At 45.5% G+C, this 20,474-nt stretch overlaps 2 protein-coding genes across 7 annotated transcripts in view; both read right to left on the bottom strand.

Annotated features, from left to right (window-relative positions):
- The window catches only part of LOC135388537 (transient receptor potential cation channel subfamily M member 2-like), a 408,615-nt gene that overhangs the window by 104,178 nt on the left and 283,963 nt on the right, over positions 1 to 20,474 (bottom strand). For all 6 annotated transcript variants that reach the window (XM_064618137.1, XM_064618138.1, XM_064618136.1 and 3 more), the window contains exons 16-19: positions 12,718 to 12,861; positions 10,235 to 10,471; positions 968 to 1,142; positions 782 to 850 (exon numbers count right to left, since the gene is read on the bottom strand). In XM_064618137.1, coding sequence (XP_064474207.1) covers positions 782 to 850; positions 968 to 1,142; positions 10,235 to 10,471; positions 12,718 to 12,861 — 625 coding nt within the window. The remainder of the gene's footprint in view (positions 1 to 781; positions 851 to 967; positions 1,143 to 10,234; positions 10,472 to 12,717; positions 12,862 to 20,474) is intronic.
- On the bottom strand, positions 13,843 to 20,377 carry LOC135387686 (uncharacterized). Its single transcript, XM_064616785.1, has 4 exons — positions 20,289 to 20,377; positions 15,055 to 20,233; positions 14,365 to 14,607; positions 13,843 to 14,181 (listed from the first exon to the last, which is right to left on the bottom strand). The coding sequence occupies exons 2-4, from the start codon at positions 17,995 to 17,997 to the stop codon at positions 13,843 to 13,845; spliced, it is 3,525 nt and encodes a 1,174-aa protein (XP_064472855.1). The 5' UTR covers positions 17,998 to 20,233; positions 20,289 to 20,377.

The following is a 20,474-nucleotide window of genomic DNA, read 5'->3' as shown; positions in this document are numbered from 1 at the left end:
CTGTAGCCTTCGCTCCTCCTATGACTTTCCGCTTGAAAGCAGCAGAATAAAACGTATGCCTGAGTGCCATACGGCAAGTAGCGCATGCTGTGTCCAATGGTATGTGAAGAATCGCAGCTAGAAACACGTGCGGCAAGACTAGATATGGCTAAGCACAGCAAGAACGCAAAGTGCTACAACTAACGGAAGGGGAACCTGGTGAGTGAAAGCCTGTCACGTGCCGTTCGGAAAATTCCAGTGGTTCCTTCTCTCCCTCCTCTCTTTATGCCTTTCCTTCGCCCACTTTCCCTTGTATCTCACCGCCTCTGCGCGTGGAAAATGGGTGCCTAGCTCGTCACATGGTTTCGATTCCAGGATGACCCAGATTTTTAGTACAGCATATGTTGAAAAACAAAACAAAATCGTCTTGGAATCGTGTAAATACGGTATGTAGCCACTCTTGCCACTGTGAACAAACGAATGCACACATACATTCATGCATAGAGAAATCATGTACATGCCCCTTTTGCTGACAGATTGCATGATTATATACTGCATATGCTAAAGCAACTTCTTGATAAGAAATTCCGGTCCTCAATTGTTTTATAGAATGCCAGCACAAAAGCATGCCACCTAGAGGGATAGTGCATCCATGGTATTTTGATATTCCCTAGGTAGTGCTTCCCTTTCGTTGAAGAACAAAGAGCAGCGAGCTGGTGGCAAAGATCCATAATGAAAAACCTCAGACTAAATGCATATTAAATTGAACATTAAAGGTGTGACAACAATTATTAAGCCTTACACATGCTGACTCGGCAGGCACCTTCCTCTTGCTTTTCCGTATATTTTAGTTTTGAGCATCGTGAGTCCTCTGGAACGAACATAGCATGTATTTATTAATGGCAGTGTGAGATATCCATATCATTTCACAAAAAATACCATCTAAGAGTTCTTTTAAGTCACTCTGTCGTGCCAAAGGATGAGTTACCTTCGAGGTCTGAGATATGAGTAAGGAAGAGAGCAAACCAGGCCCTGTGGAAAGCTCTTCGCACCAGTTCAACAGAGAAGGGAAAGTCTGGGTAAAGCAGGGCATGGGCCACTATGCCCCCACTGATAATCACCAACAGAGCCATGCGCATGAAGTTTGCAAAGTCCTGCACCACCTGCAATCAAAACATGGAACGGAAGCACAAGACCAACACAATCACATGCATCCCTGAACACCAAAAAAATCAGTAGCAAAATATAGTTGCAATGCCATGGCGAAGGTTGACACAGCCGAATAATATGTGTCAAAAAAGGAAGAAATTAAGAAAAATGAATTACAGTGGAATCTCTTTAAACGGAACCTCAAGGGATCTGGAAAATATGTTCCGTTTAACAGGAGTTCCGTGTGCTGAGTTGTGTGTGAGATGTTAAATGGTGTAATTTCCACGAGTGCAAAAGCTGTAAGCAGTCTTTATGCACATTACTGCATCAAAGATGAGGAATACACACACAATTTTCAACTTTATTCTAGTCCTCATTAAGATGTTCTACCTTCACACGAACAATTGGCCCACTCATTTGGATATTCATACTTTGGGCACACTTTATCCACAGTAGCAAGCATTTTTAAGCTCTTCGGAGTCACAGAGTCCAAGTCTTTTTCTTTGCAGTCGAGATCATGCGCGAGTGCGCGCGTTTGGGCGTAGCCATCACGAACGAATGCAGGCTTGAAACTGAGACCACTGAAACTCCCGTCTCTCGTCGATGGGGGATGTTATGTCACCATGTCACCATGTGCAAGGCGGCGTGGCGGCGCTGTACGCAACCAGAAACCAACGCCGGAAAGTGATGATGCGTGTGGCGATCGTGCTGGGAAAGTTGGAGAGTACTCAGAAAACTGTCCTGTTGGTTCCGTTTATGTGGAGGTTCAGAAATTTTTGTTCTGATTAATGGAAGAAAAATTACATTGGAAAGATACAAAACCAACCAAATCCCAGACTTTTGTTCCATTTAAACGGAAATTCCGTTTAAGCGATTTCCGTTTAGCGAGATTCCACTGTATGAACTTGGTTGCGAATGTTTCAAGGTGACATCGCAAAAAAAATGTATAACAGAGGTAATGAACAAATGGGAGCTTGACTAATACTTCTGTCACTTCATGTTACAGTTTTCCCTCTTTGCACCGTAAGTGTGTTACTAAACAAGTATGTGTTTAGGACAAAGCATTCTATTCACTTACATTTTGTAAATTAAAGCCTATGACCAAGCAAAAATGAAAGATGTAAGAAACAGATGCAGTCATCTGTAGACCACATTAGTAAGCAAGATGTTTTGATCCTTTTCGTGAAATGTTGATCAGTAATTTCAACATGCTCTTGAACTAAAGGTTCAGACTAGCGTTCTCAATGGCTGTGGAAGCACATAGTAATGCATTCATGCAGAGCACAGGGTAGGTTGTGTTCACGCACCACACGTGTTAACACAATTAAGTGGAAATTCACATTCTCAGTGGCAAGCAAAAATAAATAAAAGAATAAAAGAGGGTGCTCATTTGGCTACGAGCATTAGTTGCAATGTACAGAAGCTCATAGTAATGACGTGCTTGAAGAGAAATTTTCGTTAAGATAGTGCAGGCACGATGCTTTCAATTTCGTTGTAGCGCAAAGTAATTGTCCATCGCCATTATGATAGACTCGGAAATGTTTACAACCATAAACACTTTTCTCTGTGCTCCACCAGAGAACATAAAAACTGTGAGTTACTACTTTGGAAAACATACCACCCTGCCGCACTCCACTTTAATTGACTGATTGATAAAAGAAAAAATCGAGTTGTTTGCCCCAAACTACTCGGGACTGGCTGGCTACTCCAGGACGAGCTAGTTAGGGGTCATTATATGTAAAACAAATGAAGGGAAAGGAGGGTGGGGAAAAAAGAAGAAAAGGAAAACTATGCAAATCTATACACTTTGTGAGTTTAATTGAGAAGCTTATGTCTGTATGTGTTGTCCTCAAAAAACAAATCTCCAGCACAACATGAAAAATTATATGGATGTTGGTTGGCAAACCTTGTTCCCAATGGTTACTAAAGTTACTATCACACATATATCTTATAGAGAGAGATTGTGCTTATATTTAGGTACTTACGTCTGTAAACATAAAAGCTGAAAAAAGATATTAGACATAGGGACTCAGTGCATGTCATGAACATCAGGAACTGATTGCATTTGGAGTACGTCATATAGTATTCCGAGATAAGTGAATACCGTATTTACTCACAGAATTAGTGGACTCTTTTTTACCCAAAAAAGAGTTAGTTAATTACTCGAGGTAAAAGTTGGATCCTAACACTTGATGAACATCCGAGTACAGTTTTGCCTCCAAATATCTGAGTCGGCATCCTGGAATCAACAGGAATTTTTTTGTCATATCTTGAATCACAATCTATCTATACGAGGTCACCTTCAGCTCTGACACGCACTGAAGAAATTCCAATTACAGTTGAACCTCTATATAACGAATTTGTAAATGCTGGCTCTTTGTTCCGTCAAATAAAGATATTCGTTAAATGGAACACGCCAAGTGAAACAAAAGATGGCCGCCGCCACTACCTGCGCCGCAAACACGGAGGAGAAGTAAGGAGAACGAACTCTGCCGAGCCGCCGTTGAGAAAGTGTGGTCTCGATTCCTCGAGTCTAATTGTGGCCCCGGCGCGGCGCTCGCACTCCGTCAGGTACTTGCTCCTCTGGAATAAGGTTGCTGTAATGCACTCTTTCAGATGTACTTGTGTGTCCAGCGCAAGCAGAAAAAAATATTTTGATAAGTAAACACGCTTATCGTGTATCAAGGAACGATTTCTCTGTGAATTTTTCGTCTACAGTTTTTGTTAGTGCAAAGCGAGAAGCTTTTATTTTAGAATGCGGGGAAGCCGCCGTGAAGGGGGCTCCGCGTTGGCTTGATGGCTTGAATGTCTCCGTAAGCGTGGTGCTCTCACAGTCAACAAGCTGTTCTCTATTTTTTTTTATAAAACACGACACCCGAAGAAGCACAAAGGTTGTTGTCCGACATCGTACAGGATAGTACGGGTATTTACATCACTGCCAACGCACAACCACGAGATGTACATTGATGAATGGTTTGCATTGATCACTATTAGTTCCCGGGAACACCTGGCAGCGTAGAGAAATGATGTCATTGGGCTGGTTAATCCACATTTGCATTCCAGCTGTTGCACGAGAGCTTTGTCGCACGCGTTTCTACCAGCCGCTTCGTATGCACAACGCTTTGGGAAACAGGAGCCTTTTGTCGTAATTGTGATGCATCCGCTGGGATAGAGAGGTACATTTCGCATGCCACCATACACGAATTTAATACCAAGGTACCAGAACGCACCTCTGTCGCAGGTTTTGCACATGCGCGGTACAGGATTCAGTGCATGCACTTCCTGTTTAAGGAAGGGATCTCGAAGACGATTTTCATCTTGGTGTACCGGGGTGGTGGTGGGGGGTGAATCCCATATCTACTGGAATTAGGGCTTTTTAGCTTTTCTGGCAGGTATATATTGGTGGTGTTGCAGTATTGTTCCTTTTTTTGGGTGGTGGTGGTAAAATCCCTGGTGCAACGCTTTGAGCAGCATGCTTTAGTGTATAATGTAGAAGTAAGTGTTGTTCAAGACTTCAGTGTTCGTCAACATAAATTAGCGACTAGATCCCGACTTTCTTTTGCAGTTCCCAAAACCGAGCGATTGGCATGCATGACTAGAAATAAGAAACTAAGTGCCAGAACCTTCGGAACCCCACAGTGTCCCATCATCAGAGCGTCCCGCCCCTCCTTGCACTAACACACACAAAGGTCTCTTAACTGCTTGACACGTACGGAGATAAAACTTTCTCAGTCCCAGCTTATGCAACGACCCACATAACGCGCGATTCCGGAAAGATCACATCCGGCGACTTTCAATTACAGAGCTTCTAACATACTCTTTCCTCCATACCATTCAAATGTGACTTTTCGGAACAACGTTTGCTTCCTTTGCGGTATGTTAGCGTGTTAGCGCAGCGGTCAAAGTATGCGCGCACCAGGGAGAAGGGCACGATACCCGAGACGGCCGGGGAGAAGCGAGAAGCGACAGAGGATACCGTCGGAGGCATTCGACACTACACCGTGGCTATGTCAGACGTTTGTCTTACGTATTAAAGTTTCGTTGTTTTTTTTGTTCCTATTTCCGATTCCATTTTTATCCGACAGGTAGCTTCCATCTATGAGACAAAAACGAGGTAGCAAAAACTGAAAAAAAAAAAAAAAGAGAAGAAAAAATAATTGTAGCTGACCAGAAAGTATTAACTCATTACTGGAGACACCGTTGTTTATGCTTATCAAACAAACATTCGTTTTGAAAGCTTTTTAGTAGTGTATTCGAGCACAAACGGCGCATTGCCGTGCAGGCAATTTCGCGGAGCTAGTACCGGAGGGAACGCGAGCGCAGCGGCCAACAATTGACTCGAGGAATTGCGACGTCATTTTCCAGCGGAGTTCGGTCTCCTTACTTCTCCTCCGTGGCCGCAAAACGCCATTTGTCATAAAACAGGTATCAAGCTAAGAAGGGCACAAAATATCAAGCTTTATTCACCGCATAACGCTAGGTAATACGTAATTTGTGCACAATATCGCTCCGAGCGTTCATAACTTTCGTAACCCGGATGACCTCTACTGCTTTCTCCTGCGCGCTCGCATGTCGACGTTTCTTGGTTGGTTCACTTGCACTCATGACGTCCGGAAAGAACGAGAGTACACCGCCGTTGAATACCGAAAAGAATAAGAAATGGGTACATATCACGTAGACGTCTGCGCCGATGAAACTTTGAACGGCGGCGACATCATCCCATTTTAGCACCGTCAGCGGCGCAAACAAAAACACGTAAAAAAGCAGCACAAAACCGCAACCCACTGTCATCGGCATCAACAAAAGGAAATTAGACCTCGTGAGAGGCCAGCAATGCGTGTTTTCGTGTCCGAAAACAAGTGCGAAGAGGCCCTCGCGCCGGTTTCGAAACGGCGGCGGCGCACCGAAAATTATCGGCGGCGGCAATGAACATGTCTACACGCTCGTGCCTACAGCACGTGACAACCGAAGTAACCAACAAAAACTCGCGTGAGGACAACGGAGAGAGGAAGGTTTCTCCTCCTCTTCTTTATGGTGAAGGAGAAAGACACGTGCAGAAGGCTGTCATCACTCAGAGACTTCGTTAAATAGAGGTGACCAAATGAATGTATTTCATTAAATCGAGCACAAAAATACATTGGCGTCTATGGGGACGCGTACGTGGAACGGAAATTCTTCGTTATACAGAGGATTTCGTTAAATCGACGTTCATTATTGCGAGGTTCAACTGTATCACCACACATGCGAGGAGACATCACGCCCCAGGCCAGAATTGATCTAACTCTCCCAAACCTGAACTGTCTAGGTCCTTCCCACATTTTTAGCTTCATTTGGAAGCACTAGAGCAATATGGCACCTCTTCTCTTTCTTTTCATGTATGTCTATTCTCCTTTCTCATCATACACGTTGGTTTTACCTCACTGGTTGGTGGTACATAATTAACCATCTCCTGCTCAACATGTTCGTGGGAGTTTGCTTGCGCTGCAGTGGTTGCAGTCATGATGCATCAAACACACAGGAAAAAATAGCGCAGCAACATTTACGAGCACAAGTTGAGGGTACGTTAATTATGTTAGTGTATAATGTAAAACCGGGACTAGGGAACGCTATGTTAGTGTGTCAGTTTTGTGAGTAAATATGGTAATTAGGGGTGTGCGAATCTGAATATTTGAAGTCAAATCAAATATTGAATCCAATGGGAGAAAAAATGTCAAATATCAAGTCGAATATCGAATATTCGTGCATATATTACAATATGTGGCCTTCGCACAAAAAGTTCGCAATTTGTAGCCCATGGCTATAGCATACCTGCCAACCTGACAAACTCAAAATCTGGGAGACTGCGCGCGGCGCGACGGGAAGGACGCATTAATTTTGTGCACTCGGAATAGCGTTGCCACTGTATTATGATTCCTCTACGTCATAAGCAGCCACTATCGGGTGGGGCTGCGACGCACTATCGTTACTCAGTTGCTCAGGCTCTCTAACATTGCATATTGCGCGGCCGCAGCCATTTCACCGATGAAGGCAGTGGTCTCCGTCTGTCCACACTAGTGGTGCTTCGCTTCCTCACGTTTTGGGAGCATCTCCCAGAACAGTGGTAACACGCAGTCGCTTACGCTCCGCGGCTGGTTGTGCTCAACCAGAAAACCCGTGAAAAGGCACTTGGCACATATGAGGAACACGTGCAGGTATTTCTTCTGTTTGGAGAGCACCATCAGAGGAGATGAAACAATCATACGAGATTTGACTGACGACAGGACAATAGCACGCCTTCTCGAGAAAGACGGACACAATGAAACGCAATCTGCCGCGACCTCCTGTCATGGATAGTCATGCCGCGGAACCTGTGCGAGCTGTCTAATTCTTTAGGAATGCATTTGCACTGCTTTTAAAGGAAAATGGGAGAAGAAAGACCCAAGGCCCCAAATTTTCCGGGAGATTGGAGGGCGCGTCCTTACAATCGGGAGACTGAACGAAATTCGGGAGTCTCCCAGATAACCCGGGAGAGTTGGCAGGTATGCTATAGTGTATTTTTTTTTACATTAATAATTATTGTCACAAGAGAGACACGTAATTCTTCTGTGGGAAGCCCTACTCTTTAATGTTAGATGAGGGTGTTTCCTGCTTTTCAAGTGAGTCCACACTTACCGGGGCTGATTATCTTCATTTCAAAATTTTATGTCAGGCAGTGGCATATTACACAGATGTGGCTGTAATTGTTTCTGCACATCCACAGGTCACTTGTGAAACAAACAAATTGGCATCCTGCCTCAGCTTTGCCATGAACACCCTTTAGCTTCTTTGTTGGAGTGTGTATGTCTGGCACAGGGAAGTTGCGTTGCTGAAATTTTGAACCTAAGGGGTCCTTATAAGGCACCCTTTTTCTCACAGACATCAAATCGAAGTCCCCCGTCAGCACCCTAAAGTGCATATGGGAGGGACACCACCCCTTCCTCAGACAATGTATGCACAATTAACTTTGGATAACGTTATCCTAAAAACTAAACATCGTCCGCCCGTGCTGGTCCTGCAGGACTGGCAATTTCGTAAAGCAGGCTTCACCCCATGGACACATCAGGTGAAGCCCACTTTCGGGGAGGAGTCGAATGTATTTGCCAAACCGAATACTTGATATTCAATTTGCGAATCCAATAGTTCGAGCATTTGATATTCGATTCGAATTCGAGAACTCGAATATTCGCACACCTCTAATGGTAACATAAACACAGTGCAACATGTGTTGTTTAGTGCAATTTTTTCTTCTTTTTTTGGGGTGGGGGTGGGGGGTGGGGGGGGGGGGGGGTTGAAGCCCTGAAATTCCACCCTCTTGACAGAGTGGGCTACAGAACGGTGGTTTGTCCCTATTCCTTTTTGCTTCAGTCATCACCTTTGATGTCGGTAAGACGTTCCCAGCTCGCCAGCTTCGTAACATTGTTTCACAGCGTTCAACATTGACGTAGAACGAAGGACATCAGTCAGGTTGAATTTTATAAAACCTTATATAGTCCGGCCCACTTACAACAATATTGACAGAAACGCAAAATCCAATCGTTATATCAGAGTATTGTTAACACGACCTTTCGCGAAATCGCTGGTCGAGACCATGCCAATGAAGTAGAACGGTACAACCGTTGAACATGCACGTTTGTAGACAGCACAAATGCTTTTTATCGAGCTCTAGATTGACGCAGCTTTGTGTCGAAAGCTTTTCCAGGGACAGCATAACCGCCGATACCACGTGAGGCTCTGTGCCTCTTGAGATTGACTACTTCGACCATTGCTGATCATACCGCGTCATGGTCATCATTGTTCTTGCTATCAGAACTGCGTTGTCCTTTAGAACACACCCCACGGGTAATATGTCGACACGTATTTGAGTGACAATGTGCAACTGTCTGCCAACTCACATTTTAGAAGGCATGGTACTTTGCAACAAGGTTTTGCATCAGTACAAAATCCGTCGAGCACATGCAGCTTCAACTCGAGCAATGTGCCTTTCCTTATCAAAGCGTGTCCCAGAACCGTAGACGCCATCGTAGCACACAGCAAATAAAAAAAAATCTTGAGTGAAAGAGAACGATGTGCAGAGTGAGCAACACCTCTACTTCTTGCGAGTGCCTGCGAAGTTGTGCACGAACTAATGCCCGTCAGTTATGCGTGGCCAAAGATGCCGCATTCTCAATTTAATGCTCATGGAGGCTAAGGCCCTTCACAATGCCTCCTTAATTTGTTTTCTATGACAAAATGGAATCTTGCCTCTCAATTTTCGTGTGTTTTACCGGCTGCTGGGAGAATTCTGGTCGCTCTACGATTGCTATACTGAAGTCTTGTTCACATGTATTTCAGTGGGTAAGCTGCCTGAAACCAGTAATTTGATCGTATTATCGGAGTTATCGTAATAGACAGTCTTGACTGTATACAAACGCGTATCTTTCAGTACGCGTGTCTTCAACTACAAGTACCTTTGAGCATCGGAAATAATGAAATCTTGACCACAACTTCAAGTGGATGTCAATGCTGTTACTGCGATAGACGTGTTTAGCAGAGGCAAAGACGCAAATTCATCAATGATCACGACTAACATGAAGTCGCTGTTTGACGATTTTGCAGCGTTAGCATCAAAGCTGTCTTCGGTACAGATAACATAAAAAAGTGTAAAAGGAATGACAACAGTGATGACTGTGGTTGATGCACCCCATCCACAGTGGCAATCCTTGCTGCGGTGACTACACTGATGAATGCGTACGAGGATAGTACTACACTCGCTGAAATTCACTGCAACACGTTGTTGTGCATGCTGTTGTTGTGCTGCGAAGCACATGTAGATTTTTCTTTACGTCACTTTGAACACTCTGAGGGAAGGCTTTTAAAATAAAGTGCATTTATGCCATTCACCAGAAATTCGGACCAATTTTGTGGCTTCTAGAAGTTCGAAAAATTGGTCAGCGGCTGTGGGAGAGCATATTTCATTTGCTCCATTCATCCAAATTTCCTCTCTGTCCGAATATATTTGTTAATGCATGTTCAGAAGAGATAGTTAGGGAAAGGATAGTACCATGGGTACTCAAGAGGTATACAAGCTACAAAAAAGTTTGGATCTTACCATGAGCCGAACCTTGTACAGTAATGGTCCAAGTGTTGAAGAGATTGGCAAATAGATCACAATCTGACGGTAATAGAAACCCAGCAAAGCAGAGCAGAGGATCACTTTCGTGGTGTAAGGATGAAGGATTTCTCCGGCTGGATACAGGACTCGCCCGCAGAGGTATAGACCCACAAAAGCCACCATCAGCGCAATCTCAACGCAGCGCATGAACAGGGGCACGCTCCGCATGTATTTCTGCACACACAACATTTCCAACATCCTGTATGAGAGTGAAGCATACGTTTTACAGCATAGGGGAAATATCTTTTCCCTAGAGATTGTATGACCATACAATATGGAGAGCAAGGACATACACTATGCAGATCACTCCACCGTTCCCTGAATTTTTGAAGACTCATAGATTCTCAAAACATCTGGAGCAAGTGATGGAACACAAGTTTCTGCTTAAAAAAGAGGAACACAAACTACAGCATGCTGGAGTGTGTATTTATGCCAGGCACTTTCTTAAGACTGGAATGTACTACAAATAATTTTTTTTGAGGGCTCATAACAAAGAAATGAGGGCTCATACTGAAATGAACTGTTGCATTGGAATGCATGAGCTTATAAGAAATAGCACTGCATTAGCACAGTCCAGCACTATTTGAAATTCATCAGCAATGCTCAAGCTGATAAGGACAACGTTCAATGCAAGGGGGAAGGACACATAGAAAGTGATCAGTCTCTTAAAAAGCCTCTTCAGTTAGTCATATACACATACATAAAAATGTACTATTTTTCACACAGTTTATCAGATAGAATTGAGCCTGCAGCCTAAATAGAAAGGAGCAACCCAGAAGGACATTAGCTTTCAAACGGATATTTTGCACACAACTCAAAACTTCCGATCAGAGATGTACACTGTGTTGATACCCTGTGCCTGACCAATGTACAGAGGCCAACTTTTCAACCTGAGATGACAAAACCGTCATGTATTTTGACGTCCACTTCTAGGGGGTCACAGAAGCACCTCCCCAAGGTACTGATGACAATAAACCAGGCCCTGAATTTCCAGAGTACCTCTGTGTGATGTCATATGCATCAGTCCCAATATTAGAGGACCCAATTCTTAATGTGACAATTACAATCTTACACGTCGCGACTGGACATATACAATCAAATCAATGCATTGCAATCAAATCAAATCAATGCATTGCACCTTTTAGTCGCTGCACAGAACAACAACAAACACTATACAGTAGAAGCTCACTAATTCGATCTCACTTAATTCGAAATTCCGGTTAATTCGAAGGATTGCTGCGGTCCCGTCTTCGTCCGTTGCAATCGACAGCATAATTTGAATAAAACTGGCCCGTATCCCGATCAATTCGTAAGTTTCCTACCGAGTTTCATCATCTACCATCGGCTTCCAATCCACGCAACGATGACCTGCCATAAAAACCATGTGCTCACTCCCTTGCTGACTACCCTTTCCAAGCCGCCAATCACGCGGCGCGACCTCCTTGCGCTTCCTTGCCACTCAGCATCCCAGCTGTGCGGATTATGCAAACCGCCTTTTAGCTTGCTTTCGTTTCATGCTTTTTGTTGAGATTCACTTTGAAGTCCACTTCCTGCCTGTGGACAGCCCGCGGGTGAAGTACAAGACGCTGACGATGAAAGAAAAATTGGCAATTATCGCAGCCGCGAGATCTGCAACGTGCTGTGAGCTTCTGCCGGTGATGCAAGCTCCGAGGAGGGCTTCGCGTCTTTCGAGGAGTACCCCAGCATAGAGACACAGAACAGACCTGTGCCGCAACTTTCACGGGGACATTGTTCCGAACACAGCTCGCACAAATGAACAGAGTGACGGCGGCGGCGATGAATCTGCATGTATGCTGTCGTCTTCGGAAGTTTGTTAAGCCAACGGCGCGCGCAGCGATATGATGGACTTCGTAGCCCACCTTGAACGAAAGGTGACATGTGTTATATTCTTGATGGTGTTACTTACATGCAGCGCTGCATTGTGGTTAATGTGTACAGAAGGTAGCGCCACTTATTGCTAGCGGCTCATACGAAGTATCAAAATAAACGGAGGCCATGCACTCTTCTTTTCCTTCTTGCCCGAGCCTCGAAGAAGACACGAGTCTCCTATCTATGCGATAGCGCCGCTGGGGGGGCGTTTCTTGCTTCTCATGTTGACAATGTGGGCACGACAACTTCGTGCAACGTCGGGCTACCCGGTCTCGCAATCATAACAACATGCGATGTCATTTTCGGAAAGCGACAGATGAAGATAAGTAAGTTCTTCGGCAAATAAATATATTTTTCTTCACCATGTGCCCAGGTTCGCTTAATTCGAATGCCTGCTCAATTCGAAAATTTTTCGCCATCCAGACAACTTTGAATAAACAAGGTTCTACTGCACAAATGAAAGCGAGCCAGTATCCCACAACCCGTGTCCCTTTGCTGCCCAGGACTGCACACAGGAAATTGTCACTGACCTTGTAAAGAACATACGTCCTTCTTATGGACTCCAAGGTGATAAGCAGTGTCCATGAACACACCGCTACGTCCAAGGTCCACTGCCCACATGATGGCCAAAGAACAGCCACGCTGAATGCTGCCAGGTACATCATGTAGAAGAGCTATTATTGGGGAGAAAGCACCAGCAAGGATCTCAGTTTTGATAGATTCTGACACAGATCTTCAAAGATCTAAGTATACCACCCCACCTCTTTTGGTACACTGATGATTGCTCAGCACTGCTGAGCGATTCCTAGGCAAGTGCATGCTATACTTTTGAGGCTTAAAGCCAAAGCACTTCAATCATTTATAACTGGCAAAACTTAGTTTTAACAATTTTGATCACATTTTTAGATGTGCTAAGATGAATTGGTTCACTATTGACCAATTGTGCATTGTGGCAAAGAACTGGCAAACCAACCAGTATGTGGCATACGAGATAACAACATGAAAGCAGTGTGTCTGAGCATAGTTAGGATGTTGTGCCTGATGGTTAAACCCGACAAAACCCAAAAATGACCATGCCAAAGTGTCAATACAGGCACTGGAGAGTGCCAAGCACTGTGCATTCAGCACAGCTGCTCGGCAACTCACTGTTCGTCCGAAATGTGAGATGTGCAATTTATTTATTTTCCACCCGAACACTTGCTGTTCCACTCAAGAGATACTCATATTTTACCCTATTTTACAGCTCCTGAAATAAAAACCCAATTTTTACCCGATTTTTTAAAAACGAAAAGCACAAAAACACTCAGAGTGTCACGGAGTACTATTGTGATGTTCCCGGCAGGAAGGAGGAGGCACCAGCCAAGCAGGTCCCAAACCAACAACAACCTTTATTTCAAAATCCACTGTTTATATAGCTTATGTCAAGCACGCCGCCTTGCGGCATGAACTAAACAAGATAACACAAACGTGTATTAAGATAACCAGATAAGGAACGAGGAAAGCAGATGCGTGATAATAAAGATAACCTATGACACAACATCTCTTCCCCCCTTAACGTAACTGTTAGTATTTGTTAAACGAGTTAATTTAGTTAGAACCACAGAACGCAACCATAGATCGTCCCAACATTCCACACATTTTCAAAATTCCTACTTCTAATCCAAAACATAATCACGGAGATACGCTGGGGGTCGTCGCACTCTCCGAGGTCGACTTGCGTGCTGTCCCTCGGGTACAGTTCCCTGCACACTTGCATCCTCATCCCGCTCCTCGGTAGAAGTTGCTGGAGGCACTGGCTCTGGGGTCTGGACATCACTCCCTGCGTCTATGTCGGTTGGTCCTTCAGGTTCTTGAGCTGCTTGCACATCACCACATAATACATCTTGCACCCCACTGTAGATGGCAGGCGACAACAGCTCTGACGAACAGGCTGCATCCGTAGAGACAGGCCGAGAGCATAGTGCTAACTTTGATGCATTCCACACCCGACGATCCTGAAGCAGAAACGAGTTTTTCACGCATTTCTTCAATACCTTCAATGGCCTTGAAAACCGAGGCATTGCCTTGCCTTTTTCCTTCAATTTTATGCGAACGAAATCCCCGGAATTAACCTGTGGTGACTTTGCACCTCGACGTGCGTCCGTGTATCTTTTCATATACTCTTGTCGGCCGCTCACCTTCCGACGTAGATCAACTCCGGGAGGGGTTGAAGGCACTGCTATGCCAACCACGTGCAACTTCGTCGGAGGCATTCGGCCGTGCAAGAGCACTGCTGGAGCACATCCCGTTGTAGCATGCGGCGTGCACCGAAATGCCAGCAGACCCTGCTGTACTACCTCCGTCACTGGCTTCCCTTGCAAAACTGCAAGGTGCACTTGATCTTTCAGAACACGATTAAACCGTTCTATCAATCCATTTGCCTGCGGATAATACACAGACGAAAATAAGTGCTTAATACCCTGCTTCTTCAGGAATTCCTCGAATACTGCTGACGTAAATTGAGGTCCGTGGTCCGAGACTAATTCGTTAGGCAGCCCCTCACGGTAAAACACATGCTGAAGAAACCCAATGACCACCTGCGCTGTTACAGTTCCAACAAAAGCAACCTCAGGCCATCGGCTAAAATAGTCCATCAACGAGATGGCAAATCTGCACCCTTGTGGAGCACACTGAAATATACCGACGATATCAATCGCCAACTTCTGCCATGGTCCTTCAGGTAATGGTACTGGTTGTAGTGGTGCCGGTGACACTCTTGCAGACTTATCTGCTGCTTGGCAAACTGCACAACTCTTTACATATTCTTCAACTTCTCGATCCATGCTGGTCCACCAATATACCTGCCTAATTCGTTGTTTGGTCCTTACCATCCCCTGGTGAGCCTGATGAGCTTGGGAAATGATCCTTCTCAACAACTGTTTTGGAACCACTAGTCTTTCACCCCTGTACACAAGACCATCAACTACGGACAGTTCCTCCCGTACCTGATAGAACGGTTCTTCCTCTGTAGACACACTCCGCTTCACTGGCCAAGACGTCCTGATGTATATGATAACTTTCTTCAACAGGCCATCCTGCTCCGTTGCTCGCTGTACTTCTGCCTTTGTCAGACAGGTAGTTACCCATGAAACTACCTCCTCATCGAATTTTGTTTCCTCGCTGTTGGACAGAGGCAGCCTAGACAGGGCATCGGCTATGACGTTTTCATAGCCCTTCTTATGTTCGACCGTGTAGTGGTAATTCAGGAGTCTGGCTGTCCAGCGCACAATCCGCAGAGGTCGATGTCCCTGCCCTCGGGTTGACAGAAGAGTGACCAGCGCGCGATGATCAGTCCTAAGTGTAAAGTGTCTCCCCCAGAGGTAAACATGCCATCGCTCACAAGACCAGATGCAAGCGAGCGCTTCTCGCTCACCTGTCGAATAGTTCCGTTCTGCAGTGGACAAGGTCCTCGATGCAAAAGATACTGTGTGCAGGCTCTTCTCGTCTCGCTGCTGCAACACCGCTCCAACTCCACAGCTAGAGGCGTCCGTTGTTACAATAACTGGCAACTTAGGGTCGAAAGGACGCAGTACCCCTGCTGCTCCTAGAAGCTGTTTGACTCTCCTGAAGGCTTCGTCCGCTTCCTTATTCCACTCAAACGACGCGCCTTTACGTAGAAGTCTACACAGGGGTTCCACCACATGCGCGTAGCGAGGTACGAAGCGGGCATAATAACCAGTAAGTCCTATGAATGCACGGAGTCCTTCTTGATTTTTGGGCGCTGGGGCATGCATGACAGCATCAATTTTCGATTGCAGAGGCCGAATTCCACCGGAAGACAACTGGTGCCCGAGGAACTGAATTTCCTGCCTGTCGAATACACACTTCCTGTTAAGGGTTAGTCCAGCCTCCGCTATTTTCTTCAAGACCCTTCGCAAATTTCTCCGGTATTCTTCCCGATCACTGCCGAACACCACAACATCGTCCAAGTACACAACGACTCCTTGGCAGTCTCGAAGAAGCTGCAACATCAGTTTCTGGAACACCGATGGTGCCGACGCTAGTCCAAAACAAACACGCCGAAACCAGAACAGTCCCTCATGTGTGATAAATGTTGTCAGCGCACGACTTTCCTGACTCGGATCAACTTGATAATATGCTGACGCCAAATCCAATTTTGCAAAATAGTTCGCTCCTGATAAAGAATTCAGCAATTCCTCCACTGTAGGCAACGGGTACGCATCAGCTACTATCGCTTTGTTGGGCTCCCTCAGATCGACACAAAGTCGAATGTTACCGTCCGGCTTCTGAACCACCACAATTGGTGACACCCACAGCGATGCATCAACCCTTTCAATGATGCCTTCACTTTCGAGCTTATTCGGTTCTTTGGACACCCTGTCTCTCAACGCCAGCGGTAGCCGACGCAACTTCTGTGCTACAGGCTTGACATCAGCCTTCACATGCACTTTATGCGTAAATCCTTTTGCAAAACCAATTCGTTTCTCAAACAACTGTCCGAACTCTCTTCTTAGATCTGGCGGCAAGACACTCTCATTAGTCCCATCGATACTCAAACACTGCAACGACTTGCCCTCAATGCATATGTTCAACACCCGGACGGCATGACGTCCCAGCAAGGTTGTTCCCCTTGGTACAACATAGAACAAAATCGTCCCCACTTTGTCCTTGAACACAACTTTAGCTTCGAAGCAACCCGTAACAGATATCTTCTGATTACTGTAATTCACCAGCTTGCGTGGCGGTGGTGCTAACGGGTACTTCCGCTCGAAATTGACCATGTACACATCTTGACGCATTAACGAAGCCGCTGACCCGGTGTCGACAGTTAATCTCATGGAGACATCCTCCACAGTAACTTCGGCGTACACCTCATTCGCATGTCTGTCCCCAATTCTTAATACAGCGATATCCTCGTTGTTTGACTGGATTGCGTTAATAGTCTTTGAATTTCGGCAGACCTTGATAAGATGTCCAATCTTTCCACATCCTCTGCATTTCTTATCTATGGCTCTACAATTTCCGTCATTGGCGAAATGACCAATTTTTCCACAACGATAACATGCCAATTGCTTACCGGCACGTTGTAATGTTGGTTTAGGACCCCCCGTTGGATGTCGGTCTGCGCCCTTGGCTTCCTTTTGCGGCCATTTCCCTCTCCTTCTCTGCTGCTGCCGGTACTTGTCAACTTTTTGTACTTCACCAGACTGCTGAAACTCTTTGGCGGCCTTTATGCTCTCTTCGTACGTAGTTGCCAACGTCACCGCAGCACTCAGTGATAACCGTCCGCCTTCTATTAGTAGTCGCTTCCGTAGTCCCGGGACCACAGTGCCTTCCAGTAATTGGTCCCTGACAGCATCATCTTCAAATGTCCCATACTGACATTTCGCTGCGTGGCATCTTAGTTCTCCGACAAACGCTTGCGCTGACTCTCCAGGCTGCTGTCGTCTCGCACGAAACCGGTGGCGAAGAACGGCTACGTTCGGCGCACTTCCAAACCTCTTGTCCAGGATCTGCAACGCTTGTTCCAACACTTCACTCTGCTTGCTCTCGTCCTTGCCACCATCTTTCCCGTCTCCCTCGCCCTCTTTCATGACAACAGTCGCCGTCTCCAAAGCCTGAAAGATCCGTTGCCCTTCTGCACCCAAACAGTGCAACAACACCGCCTTCTTCCTCGGGCCCGTGAACGTAGTGTCGGTAATGGCAGCCAAGTAGTTCAAAAACATGCTGCGCCACTGCTCCCATGGCAACTCTGGGTCCCCCGGCAATGGAAGAAACAGCGCCGGCGGCTGAAGACCAAAGAAGCTCATCCTGTGGCCGTGGCTCGTGGTTCGTACAGCACTTAAGCCCTCGTCGCCATTTTGTGATGTTCCCGGCAGGAAGGAGGAGGCACCAGCCAAGCAGGTCCCAAACCAACAACAACCTTTATTTCAAAATCCACTGTTTATATAGCTTATGTCAAGCACGCCGCCTTGCGGCATGAACTAAACAAGATAACACAAACGTGTATTAAGATAACCAGATAAGGAACGAGGAAAGCAGATGCGTGATAATAAAGATAACCTACGACACAACAGTCTGTTCTCTCAAAAACCCCTAAGTTCTGTATTCCAGTTAAGTGGTCTAAAATCGAGGTGGCATCTGCTGTTCAAACTGTGGCCTCTAAGATACATGAACCGTCTGCGGAGATAGCATTAGTTGAACAATGTGTGGGGTGCCTGCCCACTTTGGCTGTGTTGTCGGGGAATTGTAAACAAGTGTCCAATGTTCTAGGTACTGTAAGGCATGAACTAAAAAACATAGATTCGGCCCTTGTTGAGTGTGATAAATCTGTCCGTTTTGCTGTCTTGCCACTGTTGCTTTACATAACGATCAAGGCAGAGGATGCCCTTAAAACGTTGTTCAAACCCTTTCCTGGCAATTTAATGTAATTGAAACGAAAAATCACCGATATCTTCACCCAAGTGGAAAACCCGTTGGCATTGGATATTCATTGGCATTGGTTAACATTGGGCATTCGATTCGCGAATTGAATACCCAATATTCGGGTATTCGATTCTTGTATTTTCGAAGTATTATTCCTGTATTCTTGGGTATTCTCGAAGTATTTTATTCGAATTCGAGAACTCGAATATCCGCACAGCCCTAAAGATAAGGGATTCCGTGAAATTCTGTGCCAAATGAAGGATTCCACGATTAATTCCGAATTCCGCGAAATTTCATGGAATCGCGGAAAACCAAGGGCCTTATAGATGACATATTGGTTGTATCGACGGATGTCTCCCTTGTGTCCAAAGCTGTGCAGGCAATGATGTCTTCATCACCTGAGCTAGTTTTCTCCATTGAGCGTGTAGTAGTTGAAGGTAGGCTTCAATATCTTTACCTTTCGTTGCGGTTGTGTCCCCTATTTTGTTGGGCGTGTGGTAAATCTGGTGGCAAACCGTTACTTCCCATAAACAGCTCCCATTCCAAGATTAAGTCGGGCATTGCAGCTTCGCTCATCTGGTCGACGCTAAACAAGTCTTGCTGCCATTTCGTCTCTGATAGCCTTCGCCATCAGGATTTGGTCCTAATTTGTTGCATTCAAAGTTACTAGATTGTTTCCTGAGCATAGGTGATGTAAAGCCTCGTCGTTCTAAGGAGCTTCTACACACGTTTGTATTCCATATTTCCATGCGGTGTCACATAACATCTTAGCTGACACAAAAAGGTTTGGTTTTCAAATGTTCCCCATTTGAGCTCTCTAACACCCTTTCATTCTAGTAAGTCAGGTTGCAATGTTTCACACAGGACAGGTTGTTGAATGCACCATTGGTGTTGTGTATTATATTCCCTTTGCTTGTGGCTTTTGCTACGTAGGACAATCGTGCAGATTCTTAAACATTAGACTCCTAGCACATAAAAGGAATGCTGACAGCCTTTCAGGGAATTCTGAATTATGTGGACAATTGAAAGAATGTCGCAATTGTATGCCGCTATTCGAAGAGACCGTTGTTCTGGAAAATGTGCGTGACCTGGTTGGACGAGTTTCAGCCGAGTTCAAGGAGATGAAGTCCAGGGGAAACTGTGTTAGCGTTCCTTCTGTTTCCCCCTTTCTACACATCAGGAGGTTATTGGGAGTGTAGGAGTTTTGTGTTATTAAATGGTTTGCAGCGTTTGAGAACGTGTTGTGTGTGTTCCTTCTTGCTCCTTGTCTCTGGTTTTCATCTTTTTTTTGTGTGTGTGCGCGGTGCCTGAGATGCTCTTTCAAAAGTTTTTTGCTAGTCAATGGGCACAAACTCCTTTCGGAATGCATTGACAAATGAGTCCCAGTCAGAAAAGCCATCAGGGAATTGGAGCCAAAACCTCGCGCTACTATCTAAAGCTGCCAGCACAACCTGTTCTTTACGGTCCTCCCGCGGTATGGCGTTGAGCAAATAGAAAGCGCACTTAGCTTGTCCAAAAACTCTTCTACTGACTGAAGGTCCCCAAAGCCAAAGAACTTCGGTGTTTGCGTGTCCAGCAGTGGTGGCTTCGTGAATGGCTTTGCTGTGTCTGGTACCGCTCCTGCCACAAGAACCTCGCTGTTGCCAATGGCCATAGTCAAAATCAAGTCTCTCACATGGGCCGCTATCTGTTCCCATTGCATCGCGTTCCTGTCTGTCCCTTGTAGTAGTTCTTCCACTGCTTGCACCATGAATGAAGATGTCATGGATGACGCTGCGGATGCCAAAGCTGTTTCTTCGCATGAGCCCCCACTTGTGAAAACGGCCAGCGTGACCTGACAACTACTTACAACTCTCGCTTA

Source organism: Ornithodoros turicata, chromosome 3, assembly GCF_037126465.1.
Source record: "Ornithodoros turicata isolate Travis chromosome 3, ASM3712646v1, whole genome shotgun sequence".
Classification (NCBI taxonomy): Eukaryota; Metazoa; Arthropoda; class Arachnida; order Ixodida; family Argasidae; genus Ornithodoros; species Ornithodoros turicata.
Note: the sequence above shows the minus strand (reverse complement) of the source record. Positions and strands in the feature narration are given on the sequence as shown.

Bases quoted from the DNA above. Each gene is read 5' to 3' on its own strand.
- LOC135387686 (XM_064616785.1), bottom strand. From the start codon at position 17,997: ATGAGCTTCTTTGGTCTTCAGCCGCCGGCGCTGTTTCTTCCATTGCCG. The intron at 14,608-15,054 runs GTAAGGACCAAA...TATTATCCGCAG, and splicing joins ATCAGGCTCACCAGGGGATG to GCAAATGGATTGATAGAACG. The intron at 14,182-14,364 runs GTGAGCGGCCGA...TTTCTGCTTCAG, and splicing joins GAGTTGATCTACGTCGGAAG to GATCGTCGGGTGTGGAATGC.